General features: G+C 47.0%; 1 protein-coding gene across 1 annotated transcript in view; it reads left to right on the forward strand.

The window, feature by feature from the left end:
• Positions 1-378: 378 nt before the first annotated feature.
• Positions 379-17540, forward strand: part of ptpn20 (protein tyrosine phosphatase non-receptor type 20) — a 71661-nt gene continuing 54499 nt past the window's right edge. Inside the window, exons 1-17 of the mRNA XM_056291927.1 lie at positions 379-502; positions 739-902; positions 2459-2524; positions 2606-2887; positions 3646-3721; positions 6446-6529; positions 7315-7390; positions 8279-8432; positions 8818-8889; positions 9069-9243; positions 9645-9777; positions 9888-10026; positions 10162-10314; positions 10461-10646; positions 12965-13127; positions 16131-16398; positions 17383-17462. Coding sequence (XP_056147902.1) covers positions 379-502; positions 739-902; positions 2459-2524; positions 2606-2887; positions 3646-3721; positions 6446-6529; positions 7315-7390; positions 8279-8432; positions 8818-8889; positions 9069-9243; positions 9645-9777; positions 9888-10026; positions 10162-10314; positions 10461-10646; positions 12965-13127; positions 16131-16398; positions 17383-17462 — 2395 coding nt within the window. The remainder of the gene's footprint in view (positions 503-738; positions 903-2458; positions 2525-2605; positions 2888-3645; positions 3722-6445; positions 6530-7314; positions 7391-8278; positions 8433-8817; positions 8890-9068; positions 9244-9644; positions 9778-9887; positions 10027-10161; positions 10315-10460; positions 10647-12964; positions 13128-16130; positions 16399-17382; positions 17463-17540) is intronic.

Genomic DNA, 17540 nt, shown 5'->3' on the forward strand with positions numbered 1-17540 from the left:
TTAGAAATGGCGTCGTCCTTGAAATGTTGCTGAGGCGATGAAAACAAGGTTGATCCAAATGATTTGACATGTGTGTGTCTAAGCTGAGGTTTTGATCATAAAATGACAAAGATTTCTGCAATGCTTTGCTATGAGACAGTGTGACTGAAGTGTGATTCAGGGCTATACAAATAAATCTGACTTGATTTGACATGAAATGTTTTCCTACCTTTGCTCTCGTGTGATCATCTAAAGCAAAGATCCAATCAGTCACAACAATTGTCAATTCTGGCTGTCCTTAAAGGGTGTGTGTCTGTGTGTGTGTGTGTGTGTGTGTCTTTGCACACGTCCACGTTTGCCCTTCTGCGTCCTCAGGTGTGTGCGTGGAGTCGGGGCAGGATGAGCAGCACGTTCGTTACGCTAGCAGAGGTGTTGGAGGCACGAGGGGGTCCTCTGCTGGAAGAGGAGGTCTGGTCGCTGCTGCTGGGCACTGCAGAGTCTCTCGTGGATGCGTCCTATAGGGGTAAGCGCTGCTGATGCACTGTAAATCACCATCCCCTTGAATGACGACGCCTTTACTGATGATGTGTTATGCTAACGGCGTACCAGTGTGTTAGTTTAACGCTCTCATGCACATTTCGGTATTTGTGGTAGTGTGTCCTTCCGCCTCTGTTATTCACAAGAGGTGACTTCGCTTGTGTAGAGCAATGAACGGTACGGAATACATGATGGACCCTCTATATATTTCTTTTATCTTAGGTCACAACAGCATGTGCAACATCATCAGCCCCTCCTCCCTGCTGCTGTCAGCCACTGGTACCTTGGCGTTTAAGAACTGTGCCCTATCAGATGAAGTGTCCACCTTCACTGCCCCGGAGATGCTGCAGGGCCGTGCCAGCTCAACCAAACCTGCCACAGAGAGGGTACGTGCACGCTTCCTAGACAACACCTGAAATGGGAGCTGAGAGCGGAGGAGCCGATTACAACAGCAGATTGGTTCACAGGCCCCCTATACGCTTACCCTTCCTATGTGCGAGGAATTTGCCGCAGGCGAACCATGTATTAAAATCCTCAGCATGTCATCAGGAGGCGAAGGACACCCGAGAGGGATAAGTGTGCCACCTGGTGAATGAACAGGGGTACTTCTACCCTGGATGCTGCACTCCACTGTTTCAGATGTGGTTCCAGGGCAGTGTTTTCCACCCCGCCCTTGAAGTACCCTTGTCCTGCATATGATCAACCAGTCACCACTTTATAATGTCTGATTTCACGAACCTGGCTGGCATTATTAGGTACTGTAATATGATGGCTGAGCAGCTACAAACTATGCAGGGTTAGAAAGCAAACCTGCAGGACAGGGAGGGGTACTTGAGGACTCGGGTGGGAAATACTGTTCCAGGGAACCATATGACAAGGTTGAATGCTTATAGACGTTATTACTGTCGTGCTCAAATGAGTCATATTTTATCTCGTTTTTTGGCAGTTTTATATACATTTCCCGATGTCTGTGAAGCATGGTGATAAAGTATCTTTAAAAGGAACAAAAAATCAAATTCAGTTATTCTTTAACATTTCACAGCCTCTCTTTCCCCCCATGGAGCAAACACAGTTTTTGGTGGGTGTAGTCGTCCATTTATTTACTAAATGTACTACTAAGATTGACTGCCAGACTGGGACTGACAGGTGAGCTATCAAATGGCTGGGTTAACGCAAACCGTAGGCTGAAGATGGTTGGGTGGAGCAGTTGGAGCATTCAAATGTCCCCAGTCATGACGTCAGAACCGCTGATTTTTAAATACTGAACTATAGCAGGCGTCTGGGTAGCGTAGCGGTCTGTTCCGTTGCCTACCTACACGGGGATCGTGGGTTCGAATCCCTGTGTTACCTACAGCTTGGTCGGGCATCCCTATAGACACAATGGGCTGTGACTGGGGGTAGGAAGCCGGATGTGGGTATGTGTCCTGGTCGCTGCACTAGCGCCTCCCCTCTGGTCAGTCGGGGCGCCTGTTCGGGGGGGGAGTAGCGTGATCCTCTCATCCTGGTGAAACTCCTCACTGTCAGGTGAAAAGAAGCGGCTGGCGACGCCACGTGTATCGGAGGAGGCATGTGAAAGTCTGCAGCCCTCCCTGGATCGGCAGAGGGGGTGGTTTGGAAGAGTGGGGTAATTGGCCGGATACAATTGGGGAGCAAAGGGGAGAAAAATCCACCCCCTCCCCCAAAAAAATTAAATTCTGAACTATAGAAAAACAAGTATCAAGGTTAGATATTGTCCCATCACTGAGATTAAGTGCCATGTTGCTCACTTGTGGTATGGAAAGGGGAAAATCTGTTATTTTAGAGTAGGACTCCTTAAAGGTATGTATTAAGCCAAGGGCATTGCTGGAAAATCCATCATGTTTACCTAACAGGCCTTTTTCAGACGCTTTTGCCTCTGTTCAGCTCCAGCCGCTGTCTCTGATTGGTTGGTTTTGTGGAACAGATGCTGGTGTACTCCCTGGGCATGACTCTCTACTGGTCGGTCGATTACCACCTACCTCAGAATCAGGTGGGTTCCCCTCATAACACGTTGTATCATTCACTCCCATTGCTGACACAGAATACTGACACGGACACTTTTCCTCCCCAGTCAGTCCAGCTGAGTGACCATCTGAACAGCCTCCTTCTGAGCATGTGCGAGGACCTGGCCCACCGCAGGGTGAATCTCAACTCCATTCTGGAGGCCTGTGAGACCCAGCAAAAAGGCTCTAACCTGCCATCCCCTTCCAAAGTCATCCGACAACTGGTGGAGGAGGTCTTCCACAGACTGGTGGGTCTGTCTGTCTGTCTGTCTGTCTGTCTGTCTGTCTTTTTCTGTCTATCTAACTGTTGGCCTACATGCAATTTTTCACATCTGTCTCTCTGCCAGTGTGTATGTAAATCTGTCTCTCCTTGTGTTCCTATCTGATTAACTCGTCTTTCAGAATTCAAATGTGGGACGTCCGGGTAGCGTAGCGGTCTATTCCGTTGCCTACCAACACGGGGGTCGCCCGGTTCAAATCCCCGTGTTACCGCTGGCTTGGTCGGGCGTCCCTACAGACACAATTGTCCGTGTCTGCGGGTGGGAAGCCGGATGTGGGTATGTGTTGTGGTCGCTGCACTAGCGCCTCTGGTCGGGGGGGAGGGGGAACTGGGGGGACTAGCGTGATCCTCCCACGTGCCACGTCCCCCCGGTGAAACTCCTCACTGTCAGGTGAAAAGAAGCGGCTGGCGACTCCACATGTGTCGGAGGAGGCATGTGGTAGTCTGCAGCCCTCCCCGGATCAGCAGAGGGGGTGGAGCAGCAACCGCGATGGCTTGGAAGAGTGGAGTAATTGGCTGGGTACAATTGGGGAGAAAAAGGGGGAAAATCCCTCCCCCCCATAAAAAAAGGATTGTGGAATTGTGAGAAAATCTGCGTTTATGTGTGCTCGCTGTATCTGTTTGTACCTAGACATGCTCATCTACCTGTCTGTCCGTCTGTCTGTCAGAACTTGAATGTTTAATCGTGGGGTTATGGGAAAATCTACCTGCATGTCAGTCTCTCTGTGTGCCTCGCTGTGCATTCTCATGCAGGATTCTTAGAAGCTCTGCATAATGATAATGAATAAACACTCAAAGTTTGTGGTTATTTTTGTGTCTTTTCTCTAGATGGACCACAGCGCTCTACCAGACAACAACGTCCCTCTGAGTGGCAGGAGCCAGATGATCAGAGAAAGGCTTCATGGTGAGCATGTGTGACGTATCAAGGTGGTCCTTGAGAGCGGAACAACTACTACATTTATGAGTTCAGCATTGGGAAGATTAATGACCAACCGACTTTTTTTGCATTGGGCCTTTAGTTGACAATCTTATCCAGAGTGACTTTACAGCCAGTGAACGGATACTGTAGGAGTTCAGTGTCTTGTTCAATGACGCTCTGACAGGACTGACTGGCTTTTGATGGAGACACTGGCCATTGTGGAGACAGTCTCTCTAACCACTTCAGCACCTGGCCTCAAGTAATAAATAAAATTGGTGAAGTTGATAGTCTCAAAACTCCTAGGTACTTGAAACCTCCCTTCTTCCAATTTAGCCCCCCTGGCAGCTGAGGGAGGCATCCTGGCAGCTGAGGGAGACCTGCAGACCACTTTCCAACTGCTAAGGCTTCACTTTTTGCCCAATTTACTTGAGCGGCTGAGAGGTTCCCAAAACTTTTCACAATTATTTCAATCAAACTTACGTACATCATCTTGATTCTTTACAATGAGGGCTATATCGTCTGCATACACAGATATCGAAAGCACATAGAGCTTGCCCGACATTGAGCAGCCTTGTCCAGACTGTTGAGAAAAACTGGGAGGGGGTAGCGGAAAAAGGTGGAGAGGCGATTACAAAAGTGGAGATGGCTGTTGCCACAGATGTCTTACAGAGGAAGAGTTTTAATTGTTCATAATTTGGCAGCCTCCACCCTGTGGCACAAGCTAACATGTATGGAACCCGCCCTCCCCGCCGGATGGCTTAAAAAAAAAAAGTACAGTCTACTCTGGTGAACTTTATTTGGGATCAACTGCACGGCGTACCACAGAGTGTACTATACCTACCAAAAGAGGTGGGAGGGCAGGGTTTAGTGCAGCTAATCCCGGTCGTTCTGTTGTTAAGCCTGTTTAAATTTGTTAGGCCCTGTGATGGTCTGGCGGCCTGTCCAGGGTGTCTCCCCACCTGCCGCCCAATGACTGCTGGGATAGGCTCCATCCCCGCGACCCTGAGAGCAGGATAAGCGGTTCGGATACTGGATGGATGGATGGATGGATAGATGGATGCATGGATAGTCTCAACTGACATCTCATTTCTGATGGAGAAAAGAGCAGCCAGAATATTAGATCAGAAAATAGATTTGCGCTACCATGAACCACCGTGGTGCTTTCTAATATTTAAAGAAGTCCTGAGCCCAAGAAGCTCATCGCTGTTTGTACTTTATCTTAAAGCAACATTATATAATTTTTTTACCTTAATATAACAGCTTCAGAGTGATTTTGATGGTACACTGACTTGTAATCGGGAGAATGGTGCCTCTTTCATTCCCACTCCATGACCCGAACATCTGTTCTTGCACAGTGTCACTTGGGTTGAGCAGGTCCGATCTCCCGCGAGCGACCTATGCCACCTCTGACTGGCTGATCCTGATATTTTTACCATAACCCTAACCGATCTCACCCCTCATGTGACAAACCAACGACCAACCAACCAACCCAAGCAATGAAGGCACAGAGTACTAACCAATCAGAGGCAGAGTAGGGCAGGTCATGCCCTCGCCATCCTAGGAAAAAAATAACGCTCGTGGGAGATTGTACCCGCTCAACCCAATTTACATAGTACCATACCCTTGCTTATGGAAGAACGGATGACAGAGACGAGCGTTGTCTTAATGCCAAACCTGTGTCCCAATCACCGCACGACCAAAAGGAGTGGCTTTTATTTTGACACAGAACTCTTAATATTTAACAGAACCAACATTACAATGACACCCCCCCGCCCCCCGAGGTCACAATCGACGACATCAGTCTAAGTCATGGTCCTAAGGTCAGTCCGTCAGTAAACAGTCCTCTACCCAGTCCGAGTCAAACCCCCAGACAACAACACATCCCAACATGAACAGAACACCCGAACACACAAAAATACAGCACAAATCCCAACAATCCCAACTCGAACATTAACAGTCCCATGAGCCCCTGCCCTCCCCCAGCGCAGACCCGCCGACAGTCAGAGCGACCGCCTCCTTCGGTCGCTGCAACACATTTTATTTATACAGTAGTAGTTTTCAAAATACTCGAAAGACGGGAACTGGGGGGGAATAGCGTGATTCTCCCACGCGCTACGCCCCCCTGGTGAAACTCCTCACTGTCAGGTGAAAAGAAGCGGCTGGAGACTCCACGTGTATCGGAGGAGGCATGTGGTAGTCTGCAGCCCTCCCCGGATCGGCAGAGGGGGGTGGAATAGAGACCGGGACGACTCGGAGAGTGGGTTGATTGGCCAAATACAATTGGGGGGAAAAGGGGGAGGGGAATCCCCCAAGAACCTTGAAAAGAAATCTGTCCATCTTTTCACTGACAGGCATCCTCACAAATGGAAAAAGTATACAGGCCCAGTCTCTGGTTTATCTGAACCTGAATTTGAACTTGGTCCATATAAACATGCACATTTGGTCTTTCAGTGGTTCTGGGGACGTTACTGGGCAGGGGAAATCCAACGTATACAGGTGAATAGGATTAAGCTCTTAACCTGAAGCCGGGCCAGGATTAGGCCCCTGTGAGAGCGAGTAATAAGGTGCTCAGCGTAGCTCGCCGGGTTAAAACCTTCTCTGCCACTGACTCGGTCAAAACATCTCAGCATCTCCGGGGTTGGGACGTGGACGTGTATGGAGCCATGCTGTCATCGTTCTGTTTCTCACCCGGGAACATGTCGTTGACAGGTAAAAGAAGGCTGCTCCCAGATTTCAGTGAGGGATTTGCTGCCGAAGGAAGGAGATACTCGACGGACTCCGACTCGAAGTCAGGTGAGCCACATGACAGTGGACAGATGGAGCTGGAAGGCGGAGTGCTTGCAAGTGCCCCCACGTGCCTGTTAGCGACAGAAGAAACTCATTTCTGTCATCGTTTTTATTATGCATGTTCCCACTGATTATAACCACAAACCACTTCGTTTAACTTTCCAAGGCTATATTATAGCATGTTGGGGCGTCCGGGTGGCGTGGCGGTCTAGTCCGTTGCCTACCAGCACGGGGATCGCCAGTTCAAATCCCTGTGTTGCCTCCGGCTTGGTCGGACGTTCCTACAGACACAATTGGCCGTGTCTGCGGGTGGGGAGCCGGATGTGGGTATGTGTTCTGGTCGCTGCACTAGCGCCTTCTCTGGTTGGTCGGGGGTGCCTGTTCGGTGGGGGAGGGGGAACTGGGGGGGGTAGCGTGATCCTCCCATGCGCTATGTTCCCCCTGGTGAAACTCCTCACTGTCGGGTGAAAAGGAGCGGCTGGCGACTCCACAGGAGGTACTATGTGGTAGTCTGCAGCCCTCCCCGGATCAGCAGAGGGGGTGGAGCAGCGACCGGGATGGCTCGGAAGAGTGGGCTACTTGGCCAAGTACAATTGGGGGAAAAAAGGGGGCAAAATCCCCCCCCCCAAAAAAAGAATATTATAGCATGTATGTTTTATTTTATGAGCTAATAATGTGTATGAGTTCAGATGTTGAAATGTGTTGAAATATAATGTCAGCACAGTTTTACAATATGACTCTGCAGAAATTCTTCATCATTTTGTGTCCTTTTTTAAAAAAATTTTTTTTAGGAAGTTTACCTCGGCGACCTTGGAGACAGAGGCCAAGGAGCTCTCCCACGCCTTTATATCTAGCCTCCTTAGACAGGTGCACACAAACACACACACACACACACACACACACACACACACACACACACACACACACACCTCGTGGGAACCCTCATTGACTCCCATTCATTGACATTCATCTCTAACCCTTCACCCTAACCCTAACCCTAACACTACATGCATAACCTTAACCCTTACCCTAACCTTAACCCTTACCCTAACCTCACCCCTTACCCTAACCTCAACCCCTTACCCTAACCTTAAACCTTACCCTAACCTTAACCCTTACCCTAACCTTAACCCTTACCCTGACCTTAACCTTTACCCTAACCTCACCCCTTACCCTAACCTTAACCCCTTACTCTAACCTTAACCCTTACCCTAACCTTAACCCTTACCCTAACCTCAACCCTTACCCTAACCTCAACCCTTACCCTAACCTTAACCCTTACCCTAACCCAACCCTTACCCTAACCTCAATCCTTACCCTAACCTTAACCCTTACCCTAACCTTACCCAACCAAGTCCTCACCCTAAGATAGACCCTTTTCCTTGTGGTGCCCCATAAAATGACCCCACCAGGTAGGTGGTTTCTGGTTTTCTGGTGCTGTTAGTCCTATCTAACCAAGACAGGCACCCCCTGTTGTTAGCCCTGTGTGGTTGTGGACTGTTAGAAGCCAACTCTTCAGGGTCCAGTATGTTCAGTGTTACTGATGCATCAGCACACTTGCGGAGTCACTGAGGCTCCGTGTGCATGTTTCATAGCTCCATTCGTCTCCCACCTACTCTCCTTGCTGTACATGTTCACCTATCGAGTTTGAATCTGAGAGGAACTGACAGTGTCCAACAGACGGAGTCTTTCTGCTGTTCCACAAGGCTATTACACAATCACACCTACATGTACCCAACCCCCTCTCTCCCCTAGACTCCCCCGCGGCATCCGTCACGGAGACAGCACCAGTAGTTGGCTCAGTCGGAGCCCCCAGCATGACGTCTCCCCCAAGGCATCGGCCAGACCCCGCAGTCCCTCTATCACCTTCAGCGAATCCTCGCTCAGCCTCAGCCAGAGGAAGGCCAAGGTACCGTGAGCTCCTCCTCGCTGGTAATTCCTAGGCTGCATGCGGGGTCCCACATGGGTCTGACTGACATGCTACGGATGTTTATTGATGCACAGGGAATCTCTGTGGCGCCTGATGTTTTCAAATATGAAAGAAGAGCCACAAATATCACAAGTCTTTGTAGGTCTGTGGTGTGTTGAATATGGGCGGAACCGCACCAGAGAGGTGGCTTAGGTGACGTCAGGACAATTCAGACCCATATTTGGTTTAGCGACAATGACGGTGTACTGCAAAGTGCGTAGTGTGTGCGTGTGGGAGCTGCGGCAGTAGACAAGACAGCGAAGCAGGTAGGGGACTGCACGGGGCCAGTCACCTGTATTTACACTGCTGCATTATGTCCCATAAGGCCTTGGGTCCCGAGTTTGTCAGGATGACGGACGAACAACAGATTGTCCTGGAGCTCCCAGGATCTATTGTGGTAAATATTTACATTCCCTCTCCCATCTGTGTGTTTCTGGGTTCAGTCTCACTTATTGTTTTTATGTAGATTGTTGCTCCCTGACGTAGATTGCTGCTGTCTTTGTCTTTTACGATAATTTAATGATGGTTTGTTTGGACTTGGACGTGTTTCTGCATGTGTGTGTGTGTTTCTCGTAGTCCAAGAAGGGTCGTTCATGCATGTCTCAGAGGGAAGTAAACGTAGTGCTACCCAACGGACAGTGTGTCGCGGTCCGCTGTGACATTAAGTCCAGGGCCAGGGACGTGTTCGACATGGTGGTCGCTCATGCAAACCTGGTGGAGCACTTCTACTTCGGCCTTGCCTTCCTAGACGGTAGGATATTATACCGTACTTCATACGTTATGCGTGCACTTCATGGTGTATTTGTGTTCTGTTTATATAGTTAGAAACCGCAGAGTACACATCTCTCTTTGCTCACCATTTGGCATGTAGATTTGAACCTCGCTAGTCTGTGACCTTTGGAAATTCTTGTGTTTGTTGTGATAGATTGAGTTACCACACAAATATATCAGACTGATGAAATTTGCAAACAAATATTTTAATATTTCCTACATATCATGAAATACTTTAACTTGCATGTGCAGAATCAATAAAAGTAAATAGCTATGATTTGATATAGATATTATTTATCCTACTGCTCAGTATTACATTTCCTGTGAAGAAGTCAAGACTTGGGTAAAAAAAAAAAAAACTTCTCCCGTGTCATTTTGCAGATGACGAGTACTTCTTCCTGGACAATGAGACCAAAATATCGAAAGTTGCCCCTGACAGCTGGAAAAAAGTGCAAACATCCTTTTTAGTGTTTTTACGGGTCAAATTTTTTGTCGATGACATCACCTTCATTTTGTAAGTACGGGCATGTTTAATTTGTGTAGTCGTGGTTGCATACAACACAGTTCAGAATATATTCTATCAGAATAGTAAATAATTTTCACTAAATCTTTCCTGCGTTCCAGGCACAGACTGACTCGACACCAGTACTACTTACAGTTGCGTAAGGATATCTTGGAGGACAGGCTGTACTGTAATGAGGAGACAGGCTTGTTTCTGGCTGCTCTTGCCCTGCAGGCCGAGTTTGGGGATTACATGCCAGAGGTACTTGGGATTAAAAAAAAAAAAACCCCTGGATATGCTTTTAGACAGCAGCATCTGCAGCCGTTGCGAACCCATGTAGTTTTTAATCGTCTTGAATGCAGGTCATACATTTCCCTCTCGTGTGTTTCCATGTAGCTGCATGGTAAAAATTACTACCAGCCAGAGCATTACGTGTCTAAGAGGATGCTCGAGAAGATGGCTCTGCTCAGTCTAAGGGAAGAGTTGGCAAGATTACATGCCGGTCATGCCCAGATGCTGCCCGAAGAGGCTGAAACGGAGTACTTAAAGGTAGCCAGATGTAGATTAACGGACACAGTCTCTCTCTCTCTCTCTCTCTCTCTCTCTCTCTCTCTCTCTCTCTCTCTCTCTCTCCCTCTGTCTCTCTCTCTCATGCAGCCACAAACAACTAACTGCATGTTTCTGAATCGCCCTAGATTGTCCTACAGTTACCGGAGTATGGGGTTATGTTCCATCGGGTGGGGAGAGAGAAGAGGTCTGTGGTGGGACAGTTGGTGTTGGGAGTCTGTGCCAAAGGAATTATCATATACGAGTTGAAGAACCACCTTCGCACCGTTACCAGACGCTTCCTCTGGCGGGAGACCGACTCCATATCCACCGGGGTGAGAGCACGGAGCATTTAAGCTCTCCTTCGTTGTGTCTGAGCTTTTATTTTCCAGGGAGCCTTTTGTATCTTCCGGTGTCTCATAGAAGAGACTTAAAAATCCTGCTGCTCATCTACACACCTCTCGGTGGTTTAGGACCAAAGTGTTCATTTAAATTAACACTCGAGATTTTACTGTTTTTACCATATGAACCTTCTATACGACCTCTCAGGTCACCTGGGGGCCGTCTTCTAAACCAGTGGTTCTCAACCTTTTTGGGGTCCTGGACCCCCGCGTATTTTTGATCTACCCTGAGGACCCCTCCACCTGATCTTGGGGGAGGGGGGTTGCAATTTGATAGAAACAGTATAAACTGCATTTTAAATTGCATTATAGCATTTATTCACTCTTTGGGGCAAAAATAAGAGCTTTCAGTTGTAACTTAGATATAGTTAACAAAACAGAATTCTTAAGCAGTAACTTTCAGATATATGTAACAAAACAGAATATGTATTCAGTAACTTTCAGATATATGTAACAAAACAGAATATGTATTCAGTAACTTTCAGATATATGTAACAAAACAGAATATGTATTCAGTAACTTTCAGATATATGTAACAACACAGAATATGTATTCAGTAACTTTCAGATATATGTAACAACACAGAATATGTATTCAGTAACTTTCAGATATATGTAACAAAACAGAATATGTATTCAGTAACTTTCAGATATATGTAACAACAGAATTTTTATGCAGTAACTTTTAACAATGCAAACGGGAGCGAGATCTCTTATTAAAATACAATAAATTACACTTGTGAAACAGATGTAATTAGAGAAAAAAGTCCCGTTACCCTTTATAGTTTAGGTAGATATAGGTCTCAGTCACATTTGAGTAAAATAATCCTATTTCTATAAATGTCATAGGGTCTTTTTTTTTAAAGATATTTTATTTTCACGGACCCCTTGCAATTACACCACGGACCACTAGGGGTCCGCGGACCCCCGGTTGAGAAACACTGTTCTAAACTATTCCCAGAGTTCAAACGTCACATGGTGAAGCAGCATTAGTTATGTGTTATTCGTCCGTCGCAGCGACGAGGACCATCTCGTCATCCTGTGATGGATGACCGATGACGCGCGATGATTAAAGTGAGGAAGAGTTGCGCATCGTCAGCCTCGCTCTCTCGTCCGAGACCACCTGCTACCAGTGGCAAGACTAGCGACACGACTGGCAATGGAGACGGATGCAGATCTTTCCTCAGGGTTTCTTCCCGAAGCCTTTCCCGTAGACGAGGGAACCCGCAAGGCAGCGGAGGTTTTAAATCTGTTTCCCTTCCCCTGGATGAACTGCCTCCTGACGAGGCTAACGAGCGTCATCTACCCGGGGTTGTTATGTTGTTATCATTAGTTATTATGCTACACATAGCGTGAACACACTTCCAGAAGATGTCAGACTCACCCCAACTCTGACCACTTATATTAATATACTTTTATTATTATTACTTCCTTTCATTTTTATCATTATTTATATTATTATCATTAATTTTGTTATTATTTGTTATTTATTAATCATTTATAATTATTATTAGTATTTCATTTATATTATACTTTAATATAGAGTTTAAAAACCAGCGGTCATTTCGACCGCCCATGGTCGTTTTAGGTAGGAGCGGAATCGCGGTCGTTCTAATGTTACAGCAGAAATCAAAGCATATTCTGCCTTAACAAGTCATCACTCTGTCCATCTGGAGCACGGAGTCGGGTTATACGACACCGACGGTCCTCTTTGCCATGGCTGGAGAAACTCTCCGGTCTCCGTAACGTTTTGGGAATACTTGGGTGGGGTCAGACAACTGGTGCGTAGGGCAAACACAGATGTGCTGGGAACAACTCCAGCAGGTAGAAAAAAGACTGAACCCTGATGGTGGCGGATGATGGGCGGATGATGTGGCGACGCAAACAATCAGCGTTACTGTAGGACAGTGTTGAGATGTGTTTTGATGAAGTTTGTAATACATTACATTGCCTGTTTTAACAATGGTGCAGACTATTTACTGGTGAGCTGACACCAGACACCAGCGACATCTTGTTCGTAGTCCAAAAAATTCAGTTTTGGGGCGTCCGGGTAGCATAGCGGTGTATTCCGATACCTACCAACACGGGGATCGCTGGTTCGAATCCCCGTGTTGCCTCCGGCTTGGCTGCGGATGGGAAGCCGGATGTGGGTATACATTTCATGTTTTACGTCTTTTGTAAGCGTGCTGTACAGACAGACTTGCCTTGCCGTCGCTTAAAGCTATGCGATGACCGTTTGTGTCTGACTTCCAGTGGCGTAAGCTGACCGTAGAGTGTGGGGGGCCGAGCGGGAAGAAACACAGCTTCGTGACGGAGAGCTCCAAGATCGCCCAGTACCTCCTCAGCCTCTGCTCCGCACAGCACAAGTTCCACAGCGAGATGACGTCACGCCAGCTCAGCCACTCCGTGCAGCAAGGTGGGAAACGCCAGGAGTGTTTATGCCGTCTGGCTCTTCATGACCTAGAGACTGGGGATGGGGAAAAGAAGTAGAAAGTACACGCTAATGAAAGCAAGTTATTTCTACTGAGCCGGTTCAGGTCAGCCAGAACAGTTTGAGACCACATCCAACCGGTCTCAAGGGTGCGTTTAGCCCCATGTGTGAGCCCATCTATTTGTAACCTATTACTCTGAGATGGGATTCACACGAACTTACCATAGACTGCTATAAGGAATAGATCATAAAGCTATTTTTTTTACCCATTTTCAGTCAGTTATAGCATTTTCCAAGGTAACATCATCATCCTCAAGGTCTCTGCAGTCCAGCCAGTGGGGTAACACATTTAACCTGGCTGAAATGAATGTTTAAATCCCATAATTTGACAGCATGTACTGTTGGTTTTGAGTCTGAAGATGGCTCCATCTGCTGCAGTTATTTTGTGGTATGTTGTGGTAACAAACAGATGTTTAGGAGAGATGGCAGTGGAGTTTTTAACTAGATTGTTTAACACAATCCTGGAAAGTGATTTGATGCCTGAGGAGTGGAGAAGAAGCGTACTGGTACCGATTTCCACGAATGAGCGATGTGCAGAACTGTAGCAACTACAGAGGTATAAAGTTGATCAGCCACAGCATGAAGATATGGGAAAGAGTAATAGAAGCTAGGTTAAGAGGAGAGGTGACGATCAGCGAGCAGCAGTATGGTTTCATGCCACGAAGGAGCACCACAGATGTGATGTTTGCTTTGAGAATGTTGATGGAGAAGTATAGAGGAGGCCAGAAGGAGTCACATTGTGTCTTTGTGGATTTAGAGAAAGCATATGACAGGCTGCCGAGAGAGGAGGTGTGGTATTGCATGAGGAAGTCAGGAGTTGCAGAGAAGTATGTAGGAGTGGTGCAGGATATGTATGAGGCAGTGTGACAGTGGTGAGGTGTGAGGTTGGAATGATGGGTTCAAGGTGGAGGTGGGATTACATCAAGGATCAGCTCTGAGCCCTTTCTTGTTTGCAATGATGATGGACAGGTTGACAGACGAGGTCAGACAGGAGTCTCTGTGAACTATGATGTTCGCGGATGACATTGTGATCTGTAGCGAGAGTAGGGTGCAGGTTGAGGAGAGCCTGGAGAGGTGGAGGTATGCACTGGAGAGAAGAGGAATGAAAGTCAGTAGGAGCAAGACGGAATACATATGTGTGAATCAGAGGGAGGACAGTGGAATGGTCAGGATGCAAGGAGTAGAGGTAACGAAGGCATACGAATTTAAATACTTGGGGTCAACTGTCCAAAGTAACGGGGAGTGCAGAAGAGAGGTGAAGAAGAGAGTGCAGGCGGGGTGGAGTGGGTGGAGAAGAGTGTCAGGAGTGATTTGCGATAGAAGGTTAACAGCAAGAGTTAAAGGGAAGGTTTACAAGATGGTTGTGAGACCAGCTATGTTATATGGTTTGGAGATGGCAGCACTGATGAAAAGACAGGAGGTGGAGCTGGAGAGTTGAAGATGCTAAGATTTTCATTGAAAGTGACAAAGGACAGGATTAGGAACGAGTATATTTGAGGGACAGCTCAGGTTAGATGATTTGGAGACAAAGCAAGAGAGACAAGATTGAGATGGTTTGGACATGTGTGGAGGAGAGATGCTGGGTTTGTTGGGAGAAGGATGCTGAATGTGGAGCTGCCAGGGGAGAGGAAAAGAGGGAGGCCAAAGAGGAGGTTTATGGATGTGGTGAGGGAGGACATGCATGTGGCTGGTGTGACAGAGGAAGATGCAGAGGACAGGAAGAGATGGAAACGGATGATCCGCTATGGCGCCCCCTAACGGGAGCAGCCAAAAGTAATAGTAGTAGTAGTATGGGAACATACAGCAAAATTCAAAGATGGCTCTGTTTGCTGCGTCTGCTGCACTTACGTTACCATAACAGACCACGTTGTAGAAGTGCGAGCCATCGCGGAGCCATCTTCGAACTCAAAACCAACCGCACAGTCTAAACATTTGCAGAAATGCAGAAACCTTGGGGATCACAATGATACCTTTGAGAATGCTATAGCTGACTGAAAACAGGTGTAGAAATAGCTTTTGGATTCATCCTCATAGCTCCCGTGACCCTATTTCAGAGTAAAAGGGTGTTACCAATAGAAGGGGCCATGTGGGGGGCTAGGGTGCGTCGTGCGATGAGACTAGAGCCCATACATTTTGTAATTAAAGCTGCTGTGAAAAGTTTTTCACTATTCTTTACCAGTTTCGTTTTAATTTTGATGACTCCATGTGAACAACAAGGGCAAATGAGACCACCCGGGAGAAGATTAGGTATTGCCACTTCAAATGCTTGTCCCCGGGTCGAATTCCCTGCGAGATCTGACAAAATCGTTTACAGCACACAGACAGGATGCAGAGCCACAATCAGTGATGCATTACCCTCAGTGCTGTATATCAGAGATGGGGGCTCGAGTCATTGCGAATTGGACTCGAGTCGACTCGAGCCACTGTTTTGATGACTTGTGACTTGACTAAAAAATTAGACGAGACTCAACTTGGACTTGGAAGTTAAAAACTCGGGACTTGACTTGACAGAACCTGTGACTTGACTCGACTTGACTTGAACCAAGAAAAATGACTTGGGACTTGCTTGAGACTTTAAGGTTAAGACTTATGACTTGCACATGTTGTGACTTGATCCCATCTCTGCTGTGTTTCTTGCAACTATGTCTCTTTCCGAAATACAACTATATCTCTCACTCCTCTCATGAAAACAAATACACAAGGATGAATCTGCGACAAGAGACAAAGCTTGTGCAAAATGGAGTCATTTTTTTCCACGAAAAACTACCGCTTTTGTCCACATGGTAACGCAAAGTCAGCAAAAATCTAAAACGTTTTAAGATTTAGAAAACAGCTTTAAGAGACAATTCCAACCAGAGCACATCACAGCAAAGAATGACGGGCGTGACACATTTTCTGACAAGGTTTTTTCTCTCTCTCTCTCTACAGATGAGTGCATGGAGAAATACATGAATATCTGTCGTATTCCTAACCCCAACCTGACGCGCTTCTCGTGCTCGGAGGGCATGTTGAACCTGGTGGGTCTGCCATCGAGCCACCGGGACTCTATCTCGAAGTCTTGCGATAACCTGACTGCCAAGCTGGAGGCTCGTCTCCGCCAGCAGAGGGAGCTGAGGAGAGAGCTGAGCAGGGAACTGAACAAGAGGTCGTCCGAATCCCATGACTCCAAAGATGGCAAAGAGCAACATTCCTGGAGGTAACGTGTGACTTAGCCTGATAATGTGTTACATTTGATGTACATTTCAGCAGTTTGCTGCAGCTCAATTTATCACCGGTGTGTGACGCCAGGGTAGAGAACTAAGACGAGCTGCCCTGAATGATTTGGGACATCTTCAAGCGTCTTTCAAGATGGGAGTTGCCCTGAATGATTTGGGAAATTTTGGGGCGTCTCTTGAATATTACGTTGTTTTAGCCACAATGTTGCTATGGCTGACTATGAAGGCCCAGCTGTGCCACTCCTATAGTCACAATCCAAACAAGATGGCGCAACTTCAAGCTGACCATAAGAGAAGATTTACATTGCTGCGTGGCCTTTGAGTTTGACCTCTTTCTTATTCGCCGGGAAATTATTGTGCCCCTATCCTTTTAAGACTTGTTGTATCACAGGTGATATTTATTTTGATAATTTGTCTCTGAGGAACAGATCTGGTAATAAAGAGAAAGCACATACCTATATATGCTTGCATCATCGATATTATATTACTGTAACCTACGAAAAGACTCACTGGCCGATCGCCAGGGGGTCGGCCCCCTTTAGTCAAGCGGTTAGCGATGTCGCCTCATGGTGCAGTACAACCCCGGATCGATTCGATCCCGATTCAGGGTTGTACTGCACCACGAGGCGACATCGATCCAGGGTTGTACTGCTCCACGAGGCGACATCGCTAACCGCTCGACTAAAGCAGGCTGACCCCCTGGCGATCAGCCCGTGAGTCTTTTCATAGGTTACACTACCAATGACTCATCTGAGGCCCACCTCCCCAATGCAAAAAGTGACCTCCCCCAAAAACCCCGTTATATTTCGCACCCTGTATAACATCCATAAAAGGTGATAACATACAGTGTTATCATCTTTTATGGATCTCCTGCAGTTTTCATCTCACAGCACAAAAAAAATCTGAAGGTATTCACTATGACCGTAATTCAAGTAGTTGGACAAATCTGTATCTCTGTCTTACAGCACACCAGAAACCATTCCCAGGATGATGTCCAGTGTCTCATTCCAAAAACAAGACTCTGAAGCCTCTTCTTCCATACGGGGTGAATATAGCCACCCTAACCTTATCCGAACCTCTTTTTTTTATAAACTAACACGCCCATACTTTTTGATCCATCGCT

This window comes from Lampris incognitus, chromosome 13 (assembly GCF_029633865.1).
Source record: "Lampris incognitus isolate fLamInc1 chromosome 13, fLamInc1.hap2, whole genome shotgun sequence".
Lineage (NCBI taxonomy): Eukaryota > Metazoa > Chordata > Actinopteri > Lampriformes > Lampridae > Lampris > Lampris incognitus.